The 17903-nt window shown below is 43.2% G+C and overlaps 1 protein-coding gene across 1 annotated transcript in view; it reads left to right on the top strand.

Annotated features, from left to right (window-relative positions):
- MCF2L2 (MCF.2 cell line derived transforming sequence-like 2) overlaps window positions 1–17903 on the top strand; it is a 283600-nt gene that overhangs the window by 171818 nt on the left and 93879 nt on the right. The window contains exons 16-18 of the mRNA XM_061637410.1: window positions 6287–6353; window positions 7670–7785; window positions 10917–10986. Of these exons, the coding sequence (XP_061493394.1) occupies window positions 6287–6353; window positions 7670–7785; window positions 10917–10986 (253 nt within the window). The remainder of the gene's footprint in view (window positions 1–6286; window positions 6354–7669; window positions 7786–10916; window positions 10987–17903) is intronic.

Here is a 17903-nt window from a genome sequence, read left to right as displayed (position 1 = left end):
CAGAAAGCTGGTAATTAAATCCCCACAGGATCTCCTGAGGGTTTTTTCCCACTTAAAAAAAGCACAGGAGTCTGATCTTAATTGCACCTCCTCCCAATGGGATTTGGATCTGGAAAATGGCATGTGAGAAAGGATTAAACAAACACACACACACACACACCACTGCTCTGATACAGTTCAGAGGCCTTCCTTTGCTGCTGCTTTTAACTAAACGTAAAAAAGAGATTGCGTCTCCCACATAATTTATAATTTGATCCTCAGTCTCTCTCTGCCCTTCTCCCTGCAGTGTGAAACTAATCAGAACTAATAGTAATAAAGTCTCCACATTTCCCTCATTTTTAAATGTCCGTTCACATGCACAAATCTAGTACCTTCGGGTAGAGCCTTAGCTAAGACATCTTTCCCTTGATGTGCTAGTTTTCTGTGTGTATGGCAGATTTTGTTTTTTGTTTATAGCATTTAAAGGAAGGGATTCTCCCCAAAAATGCAGTCGTACATGATACTGTGTCTTGTTGTGATATTGCTGAACATACAGCTCAATTCTAAGTGATGCTAGATAGCTATATTTGGGCAGATCTGCATGCAAAGTCAATATCCAGAGCTACGTCCTGGCAGCAAGACAATTAAACGTTGCAATTACTCCACATTCTCCATTGTGTTTTCTGACTTATCTCTCTCTTTTCTTTTCTTTTTTTAAATACCATCCTTTTGTTTAGCCAGGTCAGGGTTACTAAAAAAAACCAGGCAGCAAATAATGGGTTTTGCTCATTATTGTTATCAGAATTAGGAAATAAGGCCCAAACGGCATGTCAATAATCATTTAGAGCCAGTGTGGTATAGTGGTTAGAGTGTTGGACTAGGACCTGGGAAACCAGGGTTCACATCCCCATTCAGCCATGAAGCAGACTGGGTGACCTTGGCCCAGTCACTGCATCTCAGCCTAACCTACCTCACAGGGTTGTTGTGGGGATTAAATTAGGAGGGGGACAACCATGTATGCCACTTTGAGCTCCCTGGAGGAAAAATTGGGATATAAGTGCAATAATAAATAAATAAATTTATGGGGGGGCGGCCCCTACGCACAAGTTTTGTTTTTTGTTTTTAAACAAAAGCCACTGCCCTATACATTCCTACAGGAGTTTAGCAGAGGGATGAGAAACATCTTTATCCTTTTGTCCACACCAGTTTCCTATTTGCATATCCTGTCTCCATTATTTAGCTTCCCCCCATGGGGGAAAAGAAGCAAGCACACATATTCCCCACCCCCCAATAATTATGGGGGCCTTGATTTGGACCAAGAAGGCTGGTAGAGAGAAAGGGGTTGACATCCCACCCGCCAGAGTCTGTGGCCTGGGCGGTTACTTCATTTATTATTTATTAAATTTATATCCCACCCATCCTCCCAGAAGGAGCCCAGGGCAGCAAACAAAAACACTAAAAGGACTTTAGAACATCTTAAAACCAAAAGACTTTAAAACATATTCAAACAAAACATCTTTAAAAATATCTTTAAAAAAAACAGCTTTAAGAACAGCTTAAAAAGTAATTCCAACACAGTTGATTTGGGGCTCTTAAGCAACAAACCTGCTTCCCCCGTCCCGCAAACAAACTTTTTGCAATACGGAAAGTGATGGGAAAATGCACTGCAAAATGTGGAATATCACTTGCTTGATCCATAACCTTTCCGCAAACAAAACAGTTGTTGTTGTTGTTATGTGCCTTCAAGTCGATTACGACTTATGGAGATCCTATGAATCAGCGACCTCCAACAGCATCTGTCGTGAACCACCCTGTTCGGATCTTGTAAGTTCAGGTCTGTGGCTTCCTTTATGGAAACAATCCACCTCTTGTTTGGCCTTCCTCTTTTTCTACTCCCTTCTGTTTTTCCCAGCATTATGGACTTTTCTAATGAATCATGTCTTCTCATTATGTGTCCAAAGTATGATAAACTAAGTTTCATCATTTTAGCTTCTAGTGATAGTTCTGGTTTAATTTGTTCTAACACCCAATTATTGGTCTTTTTCACAGTCCATGGTATGTGCAAAGCTCTCCTCTAACACCACATTTCAAATGAGAGGATTTTTCTCTTATCCGCTTTTTTCACTGTCCAATTTTCACATCCATACATAGAGATCAGGAATACCACGGTCTGAATGATCCTGACTTTCATGTTCAGTGATACATCTTTGCATTTGAGGACCTTTCCTAGTTCTCTCATAGCTGTCCTCCCTAGTTCTATCCTTCTTCTAATTTCTTGACTATTGTCTCTATTTTGGTCAATGACTGTGCCACGGTATTGATAAACCTTGAAAAGTTCAATGTCCTCGTTGTCAACTTTACAACTTTACAAGTAGTAGCAAACCAAGGAGAATGGGCAGATCTTTCTTTCTTCTCCCTGGCTGTTTGCCTTATCCAATCCCTTATCCAATCCAAGGCTCTGTAAAAGCAAGATTGACCCCTAGGTAGGGATGGAAAGAACTGTCAGTTTTGGTTCTCTCAGTTTCTCACATCCAGTCCTCTACATTTGTGCAGCAATCTGGAATTTTTTAAAAAATCCTCATGAAAATTCTCCATTTTAGTGTGAATTTCTCCAAATAAACACATTTTTGTAGGTTGTTTTGACAAAGGTACACATTTTTGCAAGCCATTCCTCCTCATATCATGCCTTTTTACATGCTATTTTCAGTCATATATTCATTTTTATGCACAATTTCCCCTAATATATGCATTTTTGTAAATGTTTAGTTGGCAAACTGCATCCCAAAATTCTAACAAATGCAAATTTCAAAGGACGGCTGTGTTTTGGTTTTCATATTGTTTCGGAAAGTGCGCATTTGATAAATTCTGCTTGAAATGCAAACTGAATTGAAATTCTCACCCATCCCTACCCCCAGGACCCAGAAGTCTCCTGCCCTCTTAACTCTGCCAATTCCCCCTCAGTGCCCCTTCCCGGAACACCTAAATGGTTTATCTTCCACACTGCATAGACCTTTGTATACTTGGGACACATTCCAGAGGGACAGCCCTGTTACAGCAAACACAAGATTCTTGTAACACTTTAAAGACAAACAGATTTGGGGATGGAGGGTGGGGGAGAAGCTTCCTTGGAATTAGAGGCTAATACTTTATTAGATGCATGATGGAGTGAGTTCTCACTGACAAAAACCACAAGTGTTTCCATCCTTGTAACCCCTCCATACCCTCTCACCAAGGACTGCTGCCAGGGTCCCATTTCCTCAACGACACATTGCTGTAAGCTCCTCTCTGTTCCTTTACTCTGCAGTCAGAGTGCTTATCCTACATTGGCTTTTGAAGCAGGGTGTGTGAGTAAAAAGTTTGCTTAAAACAAACAAACTTCAGAGTTCAAATAGAATTTATAAGCTCACAAGTCCTATTCACGGATTTCCTTCACACACAAAGCTGGTGTGTAGAGGCTACAGGGGGGGCACCACCTCTTAGCTCTGTTCCTGATGGCTGTGTGCCTGACCAGCCCCACCCCTCTGACCTCTGCACATTTGGAGAAGTTCTGGAAGGGGGAGCAGCCTGTCCTTGCATTGCCTCTAGAGCTGGGAGAGAAATTTGATTCAGTTTGCATTTCAAGCTGAATCTTGATAGACTCACACATTCTGAAACAATCTGAGAGCTGAAACACAGACGTCCTTTGAAATTTGCACTTATTTTAATTTTGTGATGCAGTTGTCCAAACAAACAATGCTTACAAAAATGTGTACATTAGGGGAAAGTGTATAAAAATGAAAATATAAATGAAAATAAATAGCAGTAAACAAATATGTTTATAAATAAATATTATGCAGGCAGTTAAGAAGATGGCTCTTTGCAGTAGTTGATCTTGTTTTTATTATATTTTTAATGGTTTGTATTTTTATATGGTTTGTATTTGTTATAAACAGCTTTGATGTTTTTTGAAATGAAATAATGGTATACAAATGTGTTTATAAATAAAATGAAATAAATACACAAAAATGCTTTGTTTTAGGAGACATTGCTTGCAAAAATGTGTACATTAGTCAAACTGCCACAAAAATGTGTTTTATTAGGAGAAATTTGCATTAAGATGCTGAAGAATTTTCATGAGTTTTGTGTTTTTAAAGTTGCAAATTGCTGCAGAAATGTGGAGAGAAACAAAATTAAGATTAGAAAAAATGAGAAACACAACTGAAATTGACAGATCTTTCTGTCTCCGATTGGCTCCTCCATGTGAACTGGAGCCCTAGCTCCGCCCCTTGCCACTAGTACAGCTGATTCCCACTTCTGGTTTTTGCTGAACATGGAGAGGTCAGAGGAGAGAGCCTGCTGGTTGTGCAAACATCTGGGGAACGGGTCTGGGATGTGCAGCCCCTGCAGTGCCCTCCATGCATTAGCTCCTACGCATGCAGGGAATGCCTGCATATGGGTACAGTAGATCTGGTTGTACTTATCGAACAGCTGCGGCTCAAAGACATTGTGTCATGGGCCCAGCAGAACGGGGGTGGAGCGGTAAAATGGCAGAGGAGGAGGAGGACTTTGAATGGATTGACGCTTCCCATGTTGAGTCCTCGGGTGCGCAAAACTCTGAGAACTCTCTCACTCTGGACAGTGACAGACTTTTAGGTGGAGAGTCTTATTCTAGTCTGTACCTGTATTGTATTGTATTGATTACTGATGGTTTATTGCCTGTTTTCATGAAATTTTTATCGTTCATCATTTCAGGATGTTTTATGGGAAGCGATTCATAAAATGAGATGAAATAAATAAAATCAAATGTAGTGCCCTCGACACTGGCCACCCCAAACCTTGTGTCCTGGATTTCTTTACGAAATTGGGATGCATTCCTTGGACTCTGCATGGCTGAGCATGATCTGAGACTTATATGCCAATGTGGTGAGGAATCCTGCAGTGCAGCTGTCAGACCATATGCTGCTTCACTGCAACCCAAAAATATTTCTGCCCCAGTAGCCATTAGGTTGCTGGCCCTGGTACTACCTTTCTGTTGTTTCAAATCCACCCTGTCTTGCAGAACATTTGAATCTAGCCCCCTGACAGTCTAGCTCAGGGGCTGCCAACCTTTTTGAACCCATCAACAAACAGGAGAAACTAAAATCTATTCTACTGGCTAGGACAGAATGCTTAATTCAAGCCTAATTTTGGTGCGTGTGCCAGCGAAGGCCTGTATGAGCACATGCCTCACTGGAAGCTGTTGACCTAGCTGTTGCTTGCAACTGAAATGAAACACAAGGCCCTTCTTCATGTCCCACCTATGAGGAAGGCTCAGAGGGTGGTGACAAGGGAGAGGGCTTTTTTGGTTGTGGCTCCCCATTTGTGGAATGCTCTCCTCAGCGAGGTCTGCCTGATGCTTTCATTTACATCTTTTTGGTACCAGGTGAAAACTTTTTCTCCCCAGGCTTTTAATAGTCTGAGATGATGTTATTCTATTAATAGCATGCTGCTAAGTGACTAACAAGTCACTGAGTTGGCAAGGCTCATTTAACATCGACACGAAATCGAGCCTCCAGAGTCATTGGCCCCGTTCTCTGGAATGCTCCGCCAACAGAGATCCAGCAGGCGCCTTCCGTTTTAGCTTTTAAATTCCTGCTGAAAACCTTTCCTTTCTGCCAGGCTTATACAGGCAGTTAACAATAGTGGTTGTTTTTTGTTTTGCTTTTAACTTGTTGTAAACCGCATTAATGCTTTTAATGAAATTATATTTATTAAATAAATAAATCAGTGTAATTAATAACAATAACAACAATAATTGAAGCATTTACTCACGTGCATCCCATTTATTCCCCGAAGAGGTACACCTGGCGCCTACACTACTATCTTTTCGGCGCCAGGTAAAGACCTTTTTATGCTCCCAGGCATTTTAATCACTCTAATCTTTTTAGCTTTTTAATCTTGTATACTAAGTCTTTATTTTTATTTTCTGTTTAACTGTATTTGTTTTTATGTCATATATGTTTTTGTGATTTTATTATTGCCATATATGTATTTTACCCTATGCTGTTTACCACCCTGAGAGCTATTTGCTAAGGGCGGTATATAAATGCAACCAAATAAAAAATAATAATAAATATTCCTTCCTCTTGTTATGCGAGCAACACCTACTGTAATTCCCTCTTCCGCACAGCTATTAAAGCCTTGTCCTCTTTTTCACCCTCCTTCCAGATTCCAACAGGCTCGCATCAAATACCGTGCATCAGTCAGCCTTCATGTTTAAAAAAATCTCCAGTTTAGCAGCAGAAACTACTATAAGTTTCTCTCTCTCTCTCTCTTCTCTCTTCTTTAGCCATATAATAAATGAACTGATAGAAACAGAACGGGTTTATGTAGAGGAACTTCAAAGCATAATAGAGGTAAGTTGAGTATTTGTGGAAACTGAGCGTGAAAACAGACAAGAGAAAGGAAGCTTTCAGCACATTTCCTCAACACCAGGAGCTTCCCTTCAGCTTTGCCGCTGAAATGACAGATACGCATGCTACGCATGCCAAATGCTAACTGAGCATCCCCCAAGCTTCAGTCAACCTCTGTGTCTCATTTATTTTTTAAAAAATGTGTTACATGAGCATTCATGCATTTATCTGCTCATCTGTCACATTGTTTATTTTTAAAGAATTGAAAACTACTACTGCTTCTACTATAAAATGCTCCAGGGATTATGCGGAGGTTCCATAGAAAACAGCCAATCAGCATCTTGCACACCCAGCTTCTGCTTCAAACTTACAGAACTGTTTGTCTCTGAGCTTATCCTGGAGAGGAATATTTGGACTAGCAGCGAGGGGGCGTGGGGTGTGTTGAGAATTCCCATCCTAATATGTCTGTCTTTACCCTTACTGTGTTTTTCAAACTGTGACTCTTAATAGCCTGGTAGTTTCTCAAGAGTTTGTCTGATGTTCCTTTATTTAAAGACCAATAACATTAGGAAAACCTCCCTGAAAGAAAGCTTGTCTAGCATTACTCTTGTTCTCCAGCAATGCCTGGCCATGGGGTAGTATTGAATGCTTCCCTTTAAAAGTACAAAACTCCATTTTGCAAGTTTTCATAACTTAAGCTGTCATTCCTATCAGGTAGATGTCACAGGAAGTTAGACTGCCGACTCCTCTTTGTACCAGCCATGGAAATCCCAACATTGTTTTTTCAATAGGGCACTTGGGAAATTTAATATTGTTGTTTCTTATTGATACCTTTTCTTTCTTTTTTGTGCGTGTGGTTTATGTTGTTTTATAGATTGATGTTTTTATTAGCGTTGCTTAAAATATTGGGTGGGGGAGGGGCACATGGAGCATGGGGGGCCTAAAACTGGGGGAAGGACACCAAACCAGGGGTCCTGATTTACAACAAATAATGGCTTAAGTCAACAAGCTATCTGCACAACTCATGGTTTGTTGCTGGCCTATTTAGAAACTTACCATTGTTTTGGTTTAAGTCAGTATCCCTGGTTCATATGCAATGTTAAACTGAGATTATCTGAAAGTGCAACTAAACTTGGCAGAACTCCTTCTTCTAGCTGTGCAGGAGGAAGAGAATGGAGTGGGGGAGTTTGTGAGCCTGACACTTCGCTCAGGTTGATGGTTTAGCATTACGTGCAAACCATAATTGACAAAACAAACCATAATCTATCTTTTTACCCTTTTATTCTCCACATGTGACTCTTCCCCCCCCCCTTAAATAGGGCTATTCATCTGAAATGGACAATCCTGATTTAATTCATTTGATCCCAACGGCGGTTTCAAACAAGAAAGAAGTACTTTTCGGAAACCTCTCAGAGATTTACGAATTTCACAACAGGTTTGCACTCTTCCTGGCATGCTGTGCTATGGGACCGTACATAGATGTTTTAAAACAGAAGTCGTAGAGCAGCCCACATGATACAGTATCTTTTGTGTGTAGACTTTGATATATGATCATAGCGCCTTGCATGCAGTGATCTTCAAGCACCAGTCTGCACGCTACCTTCTGCTTGTTCTTGGCTGAAATTATAGACCAGCCTTCCCCAACCTGGTACTTTTCAGATGTTTGGGGCTATAGCTTTCATCACTCATAGCTAGCAGGCTGATGGGAGCTGTAGTCCAAATCATCTGGAGAGCACCAGATTGAGGAAGGCTGCCATAAACAAAGTCTGTGTGCTTTTTTCCCTTTCCCTGGCTGAAATGTAACCTTAGGGGATGCATGTGCAGAATAGGAAATCTAGTTGCAACTAGGGTGGGCATGAGTCCTACCTTACACAGGATCATCCTCTAATGGAAAGGCTGACAGAGGAATGTCCTCTGTTTGAAGGCCTGCCCAGTCCAAGTCTGACATAAAGGTCAAGAACCTTGAGACGGAAGGGCTCAACGTATCGCAACAAGAGTTAGTACATGGACAGCAGACTGAGCAAGCACACCGGTCACCTGGGCACATTAGATTATTGTATTTCTATTTAAATTATAGTATTTATTTCTAAATTTGCATCAGTACATATAAGTGGGTACAAGTGAATTTTAGGGAAATCTATTATCTGTTTTTGTGGTGATGCATTCCCTCTTTGTTGGTAATATTTTAAGTGGTCGTCCTATTTGCAAGTTGGTGGGTGGATGTGGGTCAGACATACAGAGAGAAGACTACTACTATTACTTATTATTATTATTTCAGTTTATTAGTCATTAGCCATATCAGGAATCTCCATATTACCAGTAGTTTTGGGTCCCTCCAGATTGGTGTTTTCTTTGCAGGTATATTTTGCACCATATCATTGACACAATAAATCGTGCATTAGTAGTAGATTTATACCGAATGTCCACACATCATTCCACTTTATTAATTCTTCTGCAATGCTTCCTCAGTGTTATTGCATTATTGCCATCTGGAGAGACACTCTTGCATTATAGCACAACAAAAGCAGGACAAGAAATAAACCCGGAACATTCGTGATATAAAAAGTTCCAGGATTTCAGCAGGAGGATTTGGGGCATGTACTGGTTAGAAATGAAGAAGTCTGTCCACTCCAAATCATTTGCAGATGCAAAAACATTATTGAAAGTAGAATTATGTCATTCATTCATTGGCAATCACTCATGGCCGAGTAAGATTGTCTTCCATGTGGAAGACATCTGTGCATGAATTTGTTTTATGTGGGGAGATCGGTGCACGACGATCAACACACAATCTTGACAGAAAAAGGCTTTGATCCAATGGCATGGATACCACAACGATTGGAAGTCTTTTATCTGCTGCAGCCTTCATCTGCCTTCACAGCCGTTGTAACATACACATTGTTATCCTCCGCCTGTTCTGCCGTTGAGGACATTCTTGGATCGTTCTTTGTCTGGTTCCTCTCTCTTGACCTTACCACCATGGGTGACCCTGCTGGGAGTACATGACTCCCGACAGCATCGCTCACAGGGTTCATTGGAACACGCAAGCCCACTCACCACTGCAAGGTGATGATCCAGCGAGGGGAGGATTATGTATAACTGCTCTGATACCATCATGAGCACAAACCACCCGGACTGCACAATAAACAGGATATCTGGAGGGCCCCTTTGTCTTTTTCCATAGCTTTGCAGCACCAAAGAGTTCTTCAAATGGGTAGGTGGAAAGAAGCAGTTCAGAGGAACAGTCACCAGCAGAGAATTGAAACTTAGGGCAGTAACATTTTAAGAATGTTAAGTAAAGCTTTCTTTCTTTCTTTCTTTCTTTCTTTTTCTTTCTTTCTTTCTTTCTTTCTTTCTTTCTTTCTTTCTTTCTTTCTTTCTTTCTTTCTTTCTTTCTTTCTTTCTTTCTTTCTTTCTTTCTTTCTTTCTTTCTTTCTTTCTTTCTTTCTTTCTTTCTTTCTAAAAGTATTTAGACACTGCCCTCTAACAAAACATCAGGGTGGTATACAACAACATAAAAAAAACCTTTTAATGCCATACAGAACAATCATTAAAATGTCTGGCTACTCAAGAAAATCTTTAAAACAACTGCTTAGGTCTATTGGCCTAAAAAGTCTTAAAGAGGTGCCTGAAAGTCAAAAGTGATCATGCCTGCTGAATCACTGCTGGAAGATTCACAACCTGGGACCGGCAACACTAGTTCAGTCTCTGTGAGGCGTTTTACAAAGGGCTTATCCACACAGAAGCATACCTTCGTACTAAAGCTGCTGCTTTTACCATTGTGATAGATTTGCAAGGTCCACACTTCGTTCTCAATGGTAGCTTCAAATCCGCTGTTTTCCACTCACTCTTGTAGGTGTTCCTCTGGGAAGGATTAGTGTTGCTGTTTCCTTGTGGCCGCACCCTCCGGTTCAAGGCTGAAGCCGGGAGAGTGCCTCAGCGTGAAACTGACTAGACCCCCCTCCCCTTCTCCATTGTCCAAGCCCGAGTGAAAGGTGGACGGGGGGGGAGAGTGAGTGAAAGGCAAAGTAGGCAGTGGCTGCAGCAGCTTTTGCAGGCAGCAGAGAGAGAGGGAGCAGGCAATGGGGCATAAGAGAGCCACCCGCTAAAAAAACCTCGAAGCAAAGCTCCTACAAGGAGGAGCACAGTACAGCTGAGATGGTTTTTCCTTTCCTTTTTACATTTTCAGCGGATTGAGTTAATACGGATTTAAAGGGGGAAATTGTGTGATAGCTACTGCTTGCCTGAAGTGTTATGTGGACCATGCGAATTACAAGGGGATGCAAGTAGCACCAGACACACACCAAATCGCCGTGTGGATGAGCCCAAAGTTAGCAGCAACAGCAGCAAATATTACAGATTGTGTCTTCTGGATCAGAGCATGATTATACTGTCTGAGTTGCTGAATGTTGTCCCTCACCCTTGATCTGAAGTGATAAGATGATTCCAAAATATGATGTAAAAGGCTTTACACTATATGCGACTGGCTTCACACTGATATTTCTCGCTAGGGCCAAATAACATAAGTTCTTCTAATACCTCTTTTTTCTTTTATTTCCATTCCAGAATCTTCCTCAAAGAGCTGGAAAATTGCATTGAAAATCCAGAGCTTCTTGGTCGGTGCTTTTTAAAAAGAGTAAGTGAATGTCAGTTTGGCTAATCTGGTTTGTTAGTGGTAGGTGATCTGGTTTTCTTTGGCATCTGGTCACCCTGCAGAACTCAACGGTCAGTGACCACTAGCCAGGTTGTACAGGAAGCTCCACTTTAATCCGAACATTCCTCTCCAGGAATTCCACAAGAAGGGTAGGCATCCCGGCAAGAGCAACCCCTTGGTGCCACTCTCAAGTAACAGGCAGTCTGCTGCCTTCTGTGCATCAGGCTACTATTCTCACAGCCTTCTCAGTGGTGGCATCTCATTCGTGGAGTTCCATCCTCAGAGAGGTCCACCTGGTGCCAACATTGTTTTTCTTTTAGCATTGGGCAGATACATTTTTTTTAATTCTCCCAAACTCTTCCATGTGTGTTACAGTACAACTATACATGTCTACGGAAAGTAAGCCTCATTGAGTTCAGTGGGACTTACTGTGTCAGGTGAGTATAGGATTACATCTTCAATGTGTTTTTCTTTTTTTAATGTGTTATGTGGATATTTTATCTTGTTTTTGTAAACCTCCACTGAAGGGTGGCACATTATTTTAAATACATCAATAAATAATAAAGGTAGAGGAGGACTAAGCTGGGTTTTTTTTCTCCCTGGTAAATTGACAGCCTTGCTCGGTGATGGCGTTCAGAGCCTCCTTCCATCCCCCTCCTTTCTTCTATTGTTCTTACATCATCCTATGCAATTTTGAGGAACTGATAGGAGCCTATGGGGAAAAAAAGAAAATTCTGAAGGGCAAACCTGTGAACACAAATGGCAGCCCCCCCAAAAAGCAGGGAATTGCATACAACTGTTGTTTCATTGAACTGAGGCAGTTCCAGTGTGTTCTTGCTCATTCAGCAGAATATAGACATCCATCCCACTGTATGTTTCCCCAGAGCTTGGAAGTAATTCATTACAAGTAATGAATTACTTGTAATTCATTACTTTTTTGAGGAACGAGTGGGTGATTCCTTTACATTTTGATTGTAATAGAACTAGGAGTAATTTTATTACTTTTGTGGAGTAATTGTAATGTTTCCAGCATTACTTTCATGCATTGCTTGGAGGGTGAGCAGGGGAAGTCTTCTGCTCCTCTGATTTGTGGATGAAATTCATGTGCCTCAAACTGGGCTTCTGTGCAGTGTCGCTCTTCCTTCATGCTGTGTGGGTGGGTAACAGGCGACGAGGGAGAAGGTGGAGAGTGAGACAGGGTGGAGTGGAGAAAACAATTGTTTTAAAAAATGGATGGTGGTGGAGAAGAATGGAGTGGAGGGAAAAAGGAGCCAGAGGGCAAGATCATGGATAAAGGAGGAGAAGGAGGCAGCAGCAGAATGGAGATAAAGAACTGTGGAGGTGAAAGATGACAATGTGTGTGTGTGTGTGTGTGTGTGTGTGTGTGTGTGTGTGTGTGTGTGTGTGTGTGTGTGTGTGTGTGTGTGTGTGAATAGTGTGTTTGCACTTGGCACACAAAGTGGCCTCCACCACTCTCTCTGGCTACTATGCTGCATTTGCAGTATTTTAACTTTTTGCATCTCGGGGGGAAATGTTTGCTTGGGCGAGTGTCCCTTAGTTGGTGGCAGGGCAGGGTCTGGGAGATTATGCTTGCTGGTTAAGTGAGGGGGTTGCACTTGGGTTGGCATGCAAACATCTGAGTAGTGGCCTCTGCCTCCCTCCCCACCTCCCTTACCAGCGGAGAGACCACCATATCTTGTGGATAAAAAGAATTATTCTACTACCTCTGTATGTGTGTGTTTATTTTTAATGTTGTTTTAGGCTACTTAGATGTGCAGCAGCCAACGCCAGCACCTTGTAGGCATTTTTTTAAAAAAAGTAACTGAAATGTAATTGTAGTGACAGGGCCAACGCCAGGTATGCAGGGACCCTTGGGCACCAGCTTGCCCTGGGCCCCGTCGTGCATGCATGCATGCGCGTGCCCCACCTGCCTATCTCTCCTGTCTTTTGCGGCTGTGTGTGCTGGGCTGCCATTAACCAAGATGGTGGCTGAGGTTTCCCTAAGGGGCTGAAGCATCCCCTGCCATCTGGGTTGATGGCTCTCATGCATGCTACGCACGTGCATGCCTGCCATCAACCAAGATGGCAGCAGGGGCATCAGCACCTTAGGGAAACCTCAGCCGCCATCTTGGTTAATGACAGCCCTGCGCACGCAGCCACAAAAGACAGGAGAGACAAGTAGATGGAGCCAGCGAATGCGCAGGTGGCTTGCAAGCTCCCTCCCTCACTGAGATCTGCGGCAGCTTCCCTGCTGTGGATTACAGAAGGGGAATGCTGCTCCTCCCCCACCCTATCAAGGGGCCCCTCAGGGGCCCCTGTGGCCCTTGGCCAGAGCCCAACCTGGCCGCTCTTTAGCGCCAGCCCTGCCTACACCTGCTGAAATCCCCTCTTTAACACAACTATTAAAGATGCAGGAGCCCTGTCCACTTTTTCACCTAGCCACCCTACTCCCACCCAACTTCCTAGTTGGGAATGATGTAACCCAGGTGTCTGGAAAAAGAACAAAAGACTGCAATTTTGAGGGAGGCCAAGCAAAGACACAGTGAGCAGAGTTTGGGTTCTGTAAATATCTAAGGATCCTGGCTGTTCTCACTAGAGATCTGATGCAAAGGCAGATGTGTGATATGCTCAACCTGTCTTTAAACAAACACTACACAAAATGTCAATAAGCCTCCAGTTTCCTCCTTCCAAAGGAACACAAGAAGATACCTTATACCGAGTCAGATTATTGGTCCATTTAGCTTAGTATTGTTTATACTAACTAGCAGCAACTCTCCAGGATTTCAGGCAAGGGTCTTTTCCCAGCCCTACCTGGAGATGCTGGGGTTTGAACCTGGGAACTTCTGAATACAGTGCAGATGCCCTCCCACTGAGCTACGGCCCTTCCAAGCCAAAACTGGGCAAGCACCAAGCTTATCACCACATAACACTGTATACATTTACCTAGCCCCCATCTGCACTATACATTTAAAGCACTACAACTTTAAACAGCCATGGCTTCCCCCAAAGAATCCTGGGAATTGTTATAAGTGCTGAGAGTTGTTAGAAGATCCCTTCCACTCACAGAGCTACAACAATCTATCCCTCTTCCCTGAGAACTCTGAGAATTATAGCTCTGTGAGAGGAATAGGAGTCTCAAACAACTCTTAGCACTCTTACCAAACTACAATTCCCAGGATTCTTTTGGAGAAGCTGTTCAAAGTGGTATGGTATGGCTTTGAAGGTATGGTGCAGAAGGGGCCATACATATAGGCACACACGTATAGGATCTGGCAGAAGCTCTACCCTCTCCTGGCCCAGCAGTGCTAGTGAACATTGGAGGTGATGTTAAGGTTTAGGGCTGGGTTTCTTAAACTTACATATCACTTCCTACTACAAAAAGTCCCAAAGTGATTTACAACCAAAGCAAAAATACAATAATAAAAACCACATAGGCATGTTAAAAGCATATCTGGAATATAGTATCACAGCAGTGGGGAACTCGATACTGCCAGTTGTGGGCCAAGTTTGATAGGTGGGCAGTGCCACTCACTTGTCAATGGCATGATGGCACAGTGACTTCAGGTGTCCCATTTCTGCTCATGTGGTTTGAAATCAAACCCTGTGGGCAATGGCAAACACGCTATGCAAGCTGATTGTTGGTGCTTTCACAGGACTTAGCAGTGGTTTTACATAGGGATTTGCAAGTGCCTACACATCCCAGCTGCATCTTTACCTTGGGTGTAGGGAGAGTGAATGTGGCTTGGCCAAAGCAGCCTCGCAGACCAAATGGAGAGGTGGCAGGTTGAATCAGGCCCCGGGGACCAGAGGTTCTCAACCTCTGCCATAACATTAAAAAAAAGTTCATTTACACTAATGAACATAACACAGTGGTTCCCAAATTTTTCCCCTTCACAGCCCACTTGAAAATTGCTGATGATCTTGGTGGACCACTTAATGGTTTCTCTGCCAGTTGCAGCAATTGTAACGCACAGGGCTTGATGCTGCATGATTTTTTAAATTGTAATTTTATTGCTTCTTTTATTTCTTATATTGTGTTTCATTGTATTATAATTTGCATTCCACAGAAGTCAAATACAATAAAATGCAACATAAGAAATAAGAGAAGCAACAAAAACACAATGAAGAATCAGTAATGCTGGCATGCTGCGGACTATCTGAATGAAGCGCGCCACAAGTTTGGGATCTCCTGACATAGGGTGTTTAAAGGCAATATGGTTTTGTTTTTAGAGCAAGCTATTTTACCTAAGCAACATGAGTGCAACTGTATTGCAGTCAGGTGTATAGTTGTCCAGGAACTCAGGGGGTCTTAGACTCCTTACTTTTTTGGGAGCAGGCTCCCAGTGTCTCCACATCCTATGAGCCAATCAGCATGAAAAGGGACATGTTAGACTCTGAAAAGTGTCTTCTAATATGCTTCCTTGTCCTTTCTTGCTGATTGGAGCTAATCAGAGTGGAAGAAGGTGAGGCAGCCACTGAGAAGACTCTTTTCAGTAGCTAACACTCCTCTTTCATGGTTATTGGCTTCTAGGGATGTCTTGTTGTGGGAGAAGGCATTAACAAGGATCTCATTCTCAGCCCAGCAGCAGAAAAGGGGGTGTGGCTTTGACTATCATGAAGGGACCCTGCACTTCTGAATTTGCCACTACACTACTGCTTGCAGTTGTGGAGCTTCCAGTTTGTGGAAGCCTGTGTCAGCCTTCCCATGCCGTTTGTTTCTCTGTTTCTACCAAATCCCTTCTCTCTGGCTGCCATGAATGGGGAAACGCAGAGTTTGGAAGATTACTTTTAAAAAGTAATAAATTACAGTTACAATTACATGGCCCAAAAAAGTAGTAATTAGAATTACAATTGCTTTGAAAGTAACTGATTACTTTTTCTCAAAAATAATCACTACACAGGGCCGGCGCTAAAGGGTGGCCAGGTCAGGCCCTGGCTGAGGGCCCCTGGGGCCACGGGACCATGAGGGGCCCCTCGATAGGGTGGGGGAGGAGTAGTGTTCCCCTTCTGCGATCTGCAGCAGGGCAGCTGCCGCAGATCACAGGGAGGGAGCTTGCAAGCCACCTGCCTGTGCATTCGCTGGCTCCACCTACTTGTCTCTCCTGTCTTTTGCGGCTGTGCGGGCTGCGCGTGCAGGGCTGCCATTAACCAAGATGGCTGCCAAGGTTTCCCTAAGCTGCTGATTCCCCTGCCACCATCTTGGTTGATGGCAGGCATGTGTGTGCGTAGTGTGCATGCATGCCATCAAGCATCAGCCCCTTAGGGAAACCTTGGCTGCCATCTTGGTTAATGGCAGCCCAGTGCGCACAGCTGCAAAAGACAGGAGAGCCAGGTAAGTGGGGCACGCGCACGCATGCACGCACACCAGGGCCCAGGGTGTCATGCCACCTACGGATGAATCCTCAGAGGAGGAAGACTGGAGGGCAGCAGTAGCAGACCCAGGAGAAGGAACAAGCGGACTCTCAGAGGACGCACCTCCAGCTCTCCCTCAGCTGGAGAGGGTTCCGGACACAGCTGAAGCCCCTCAGTCGGATTAAGGGAGTGAACAGGTGGCTTCCCTCCCCCCACGGAGCGAAGACACCAGGGAGTAATGCAACAACACTGCTGCTCTGGCTGTTTAAGACAGCAAGCTCTTGGGAGCCGGAGGGCTGATTACCTGCACCCGTCTTAGGGAGTAGGATTTAAAAGGCAGTTCTTGACTTCAGTGGGCTGCTGACTACATCAGTTGTGACCTCCACGCTAGACCCAGATTCCAGAACCCAGACCCTTGGACTGATCTCTTGGCTAACTAGACCCGGAATTCCTCCTTGACATCGCTTCTTGGACACTGACTTGGTACGTGCACTCGGAAAGACTCCTCTGATCTTCCCTCGTCTCTTCCCCATTATCTTCCTGGCCCTGGCAGATTTACAACCCAGCCAGCTGCCGGCTAATGAGTTTACGGCCCCACTTTCACCCCGTCAAAGCTGACACAGGGCAAGCTGGTGCCAAGGGCCCCGGCATGCCATGGGTGTAGGTTTATTTACTAATATTTATTTATTAATTATTTTATTTATTATTATTTATTATTAATTAAATTTATATACCGCCGCATAGCCGAAGCTCTCTGGGCGGTGCACAACATGCATGAAGAGTCATTCACAAGGATTAAAGGCGCAGTGGGCCTGCCCTTTTTTTCCATCTGGCCACCCTATTGGAGGGTAGGGTGGAGAATGACATGCCCATTTTCCAAAATGGCTCCTATCTTCTGGAACAGTCTCTGACTACTGACTACTCATTATGGGCCATTTACCTGTAATTTCCCTAACAAAGGAGATACTTGCCAGGGCTATTAGGATCATCTCCAGCAGTCCTACGGGTTCCACTAATCCTCTCATTTTGTGTATAAAGACAACAAAAGTTTTTTTTTTAAAGAAAGCAGAAAATAAAAGCAGCATGTTTTTCATCATATTATTTTACTTTTAAAAAAAGGATTTTAGTATTAAGTGGTTTAGAAATGCTTTTAAATACATAAGTATATACACATGTACAACTGATAAAACACCTGACAAAACGGCATACATTTTCAACAAATACAATCCATGTTCCTGTTGATGAAAGATTTAGGGAAATAAAAACATAATAACTAAGCCTGGTGACTAAAATTTGACAAATAAGGAACTAAATGGATCTCTCTGGGGACAATACTCAAAAAGAAGGGTGGCACCATCACCGGAAAGGCTCTTTCCTCAGTTACCAGGGCCCAAGTATGGTGTGTGTGTGTGCATTTTACTACAGGGCCCAGACATCCAGGGGAGGGGAAGCAGCTCAGGCTACAGCCTCATTACTATGAGGAAAGAAACAGGCAAAATTGTTGACTGTGCTTGAGGGTATTTATGGAACCTTACTTCCCCATATTT

The sequence above is a fragment of the Rhineura floridana genome, chromosome 7 (genome assembly GCF_030035675.1).
Source record: "Rhineura floridana isolate rRhiFlo1 chromosome 7, rRhiFlo1.hap2, whole genome shotgun sequence".
NCBI lineage: Eukaryota > Metazoa > Chordata > Lepidosauria > Squamata > Rhineuridae > Rhineura > Rhineura floridana.
Note: the sequence above shows the minus strand (reverse complement) of the source record. Positions and strands in the feature narration are given on the sequence as shown.